Raw genomic sequence first — 3682 nt, forward strand, 5'->3', positions numbered from 1 at the left:
GAGATTCCCAAATGCGATTCCTTAACCGTAAGAAATCGCAATTTTGCTATTTCTTAATGGAAAAAATCGATTTTTTTTGCGAATTACGCAAATCAGCCAATCGGAAACTTAGGTGCAACATGATGACATCATAACCAGGAAGTGACTGACTACCCATGCTGCACCTGAGTTGCTGAGTCAGAGTCAGAGTGAAGGAGTGCTGGAGAGTGAAGTGTGCTGTTAGAACAACATGGCTGAAACTGGAGACCTGCCCAGCCAGGAAACACAACAGCAGCAGCAGGGGGAAGAATGTGCAAGGAAGAGGAAGCAGAAATTCTCTGAGGCTGAACTTGAGGCACTAATACAGGAAATGGTGCCAAATCATGAGTTATTGTTTGGCAAGAAATCTTTGAAGGTGCCAGAGACCTGCAAAAGGCGCATTTGGGCTGACATACAGCAGAAAGTAAATGCTGTGGGGGTGACACACCGGAGTGTCGATGAACTACAAAAGCGCTGTTATGACCTGTCTCAGCGTTCCAAAGAGATGTTAGCTGCCAGGCTGGGGCAGTCCAGGCACACCGGTGGAGGGACCTCAACAGTGTCAGACTCAACACCTCTGGAGGAACTGGTGGAGGGGACACTGCAACCAGAAAGCGTGATGGGCGTGGCTGATCTAGACAGCTCCGATCAACCAGCATCTGGACCAGGTAAGAAGCATGCCATCACATCCCTTACACAGCCCTAACACCCCCCAGCAGCGACCTAGGGACATGAAAAATTGTTTTGTATTCCAGAGCCGGTACAGAGGCAGACACAGCAATGCATTATGGGAGATGTAGTCATGTGAAAATCAAAGTTGCGCATTTTCAGCCAGCTAGTCCCAAATAGCATGTGCAGGTCAGGAAAGGTAAATAATTATACCAAATGTAATTACAAAAGGTGAAATGTATTATTTACACAGTGCAAGTGAGTACAGTCAATAAATGTGTGCTATTCTGTCCACAGCACCATCTACAACACAGCCTACAGTCAGTGGACCATTGAATGAAGGAGATGCAGGGCATGAGGAGCACACAGACGGGGAGGACAGCCCTGTCATCCCTCAAAAGAGACAAAGGAGACACATAGTAAGACCACTACCACCAATGGAGAACGAGGCAGAGGACAGCAATGAAAATGTGCAGTCGGAAACAACACAGCCACAGCAGGAAGTCCATGCACGAAACCACCAAGTCCCACAAGGCACAGCCAGGCGCAGGCGTCAGACAACCAGCAATAATAAGGATCGGGGTGATGAATCAGTGTTTGCAGGCCTGGAAATGAATATGTTGCTGATGCAGCGCCTGCAAGCAAAAAACATAAAAGCATTACAAAGAGAGGTGAGGGCAGGCTTCAGGGGAATAACAGGTGAACTGAGGGGTGCCATGCAGGTGCTTTGTGAAGAATTACGCGCCGACCGTGCTGCTAGGCGACGAGAGCTGCAGCGCCTGGATCGATATACACGGGCCATTAACCGATTGGCCTCTGCCACAAACATCCTGTCCAGGTGCAGCATACACATGCAGCGGGAGTTTGCACATGGAAGCCAGGATATAGCAACTGCACTTTTGCAGGTAACATCTGCTGTTGATGAGCTGCGGGCAGTCTGTACTACAGGGCCTGGAGTACTAACTCCCAGTGAAGAGGACGCACATTCAGGGCGGAGCAGCAACACCCCACCACTCATCATGGAGAGGCGTTGTAGTGGCAGAAACAATAGGCCTACAATGTCCAATGAGGATAATGCCGTGCAACAACCTACAGGGGCCTCAGCTAGGATGCGCCGCATATGAGGTGTTTAATTTCATAACACTGGGAGATGGGAGCTACAGACTGGACTTTACACTCACTCCTGTTTTCTACATTGCACTGTGAGTTAAACATGTGCATGACAAATGGAGTGCAACTACTTGGCATTAAGGAAGTGTGACATTATTTCTCCTACAATTAGTGAATAAAAACACAGACAGACACATAAGATATGGCATTGTGTCATTTTTTCTTACCTAGAAATAGTTGCGCGTAATCTCATCATGCCTCTGGCGCACAGCTGCTGCACCAGCTACACCAGCTGGCATACGTCCTGGTCCAGGCCCCTCCACGTCAGAGGATTCTGATTCACTCAGCTCCACTGGTGTTCCTTTCCTGGTGGCGATGTTGTGCAGTATGGCACATGCTACAACTATCTTACAACATGTTTGTGGGCTGTATTGTAGGGCACCTCCACTTTTATGGAGGCAGCAGAATCTGCTCTTCAATATCCCGAATGTGATTTCAATGGTGCCTCTGGTTGCTATGTGTGCTCTGTTGTATCGCCGCTCCCCAGCAGTGGCAGGATTTAGGTAGGGCGTCAAAATGAAATCACAGACTGCATATGCACTGTCACCTGTGGGTTCAAATGTTAATGGTTAGTCACTGAACTGCACATGGTAGTCAGTACAAATGTGGCTTATGTTTAAATGCATTTACCTAGTAGTTATCCCTCGCCAAACTCCCCTCTTGAGAGTCTATGGTGTATCACACTGTGACGGAAGATGAAAGTGTCATATGTGCTGCCTGGAAACTTTGCTACTATGTCAGTGATGATGTGTTTGGCATCACACACCACCTGTATGTTTAGTGAATGGTAGCATTTGCGGTTCCTGAACACTTACTCATTGTTTGAGGGGGGGATATTGCAACATGTGTCACATCTATGCATCCTATCACGTGGGGGAAATGGGCAATTTGGTAAAAGTCCTGGTTGGTCTGATCCATTGCCTGTGGGGTGCTTGGGAAGCAAATGTGGTGTTGCATCCTCGGTACCATGGCATCAAGGAACGCATGGAAAAAGCGCGAAAGTGCACTTTGTGGCACCCCTCCTGCTGAGGCTATAACCCCCTGAAAACTACCTGAGGCCAACAGTTGTAGTGAACACAGGATCTGGATGTGAGTGGGGATGGCATGGGGCCTGCGTGTAGGGTGTTCAAGGTAGGGTCTGAGTTCTTTAATTAATCAAGTATACTGGCTTCATCCAGTCTGTAGTGAGTGTAGATGTCCTCCTCAGTGCGCTGGAAGATGGTGATGCGCACACAGAATATCCTCTCCTGGCATCCTCCTGGCTATCAAGTAAAGCCCCGCCATTGTGGAAAAAAGTCTATTGCATTCTGGTACTCCTTAAATAGGTTGCACCTGGTTACCACCTGCTCCTACTTGGTGGTAATTGTGATTCTGTAAATTGTGAATTTCCAAAAATTCATACATTCCATTGCGATTTCTATTGTTGCGATTTTCTGTTTGCGAATTTGACACACGGAGAAATCGCAAACAGGAAATCGCAGGAAATTCGCAGATTTTTCTATCTCGCAAATTAAGGAATCGCATTTTATGCGATTTCTTATTTTGAGAGCCACTTTTGCTTCATACATTCTGATTAGCGAATTTTCATTTGCAAACGCTTGTTTTTGCGAATCGCAGCATTTGCGAATTAAATTTAGCTTGATAAATATGGCCCCTAGACAAGCGGGAAAGCAAAGCGTTATTGAAAATGTGTCTGGGGTGACACCTTAGGTGTTCCACATTGATAACGCAGAAATAACGAAACAGCCAGGGAAGATACGTCCCTGTATCAACATACCCCGCCCTACCAGGGTATCAAGTGGTAGAGGCACGTAGCACCTACAAT

The 3682-nt window shown here is 47.2% G+C and overlaps 1 protein-coding gene across 1 annotated transcript; it reads left to right on the plus strand.

Moving 5' to 3' along the window:
- Positions 1-229: 229 nt before the first annotated feature.
- On the plus strand, positions 230-1811 carry LOC147700812 (uncharacterized). The gene is made up of 2 exons (XM_086929246.1): positions 230-686; positions 985-1811. Exons 1-2 carry the CDS (start codon positions 230-232, stop codon positions 1809-1811), a joined length of 1284 nt encoding a protein of 427 aa, XP_086785372.1.
- The last annotated feature ends 1871 nt before the right edge of the window (positions 1812-3682 follow it).

This window comes from Lissotriton vulgaris, chromosome 7 (genome assembly GCF_964263255.1).
Source record: "Lissotriton vulgaris chromosome 7, aLisVul1.2, whole genome shotgun sequence".
Lineage (NCBI taxonomy): Eukaryota > Metazoa > Chordata > Amphibia > Caudata > Salamandridae > Lissotriton > Lissotriton vulgaris.

Bases quoted from the DNA above. Each gene is read 5' to 3' on its own strand.
- LOC147700812 (XM_086929246.1), top strand. From the start codon at position 230: ATGGCTGAAACTGGAGACCTGCCCAGCCAGGAAACACAACAGCAGCAG. The intron at 687-984 runs GTAAGAAGCATG...TTCTGTCCACAG, and splicing joins TCAACCAGCATCTGGACCAG to CACCATCTACAACACAGCCT.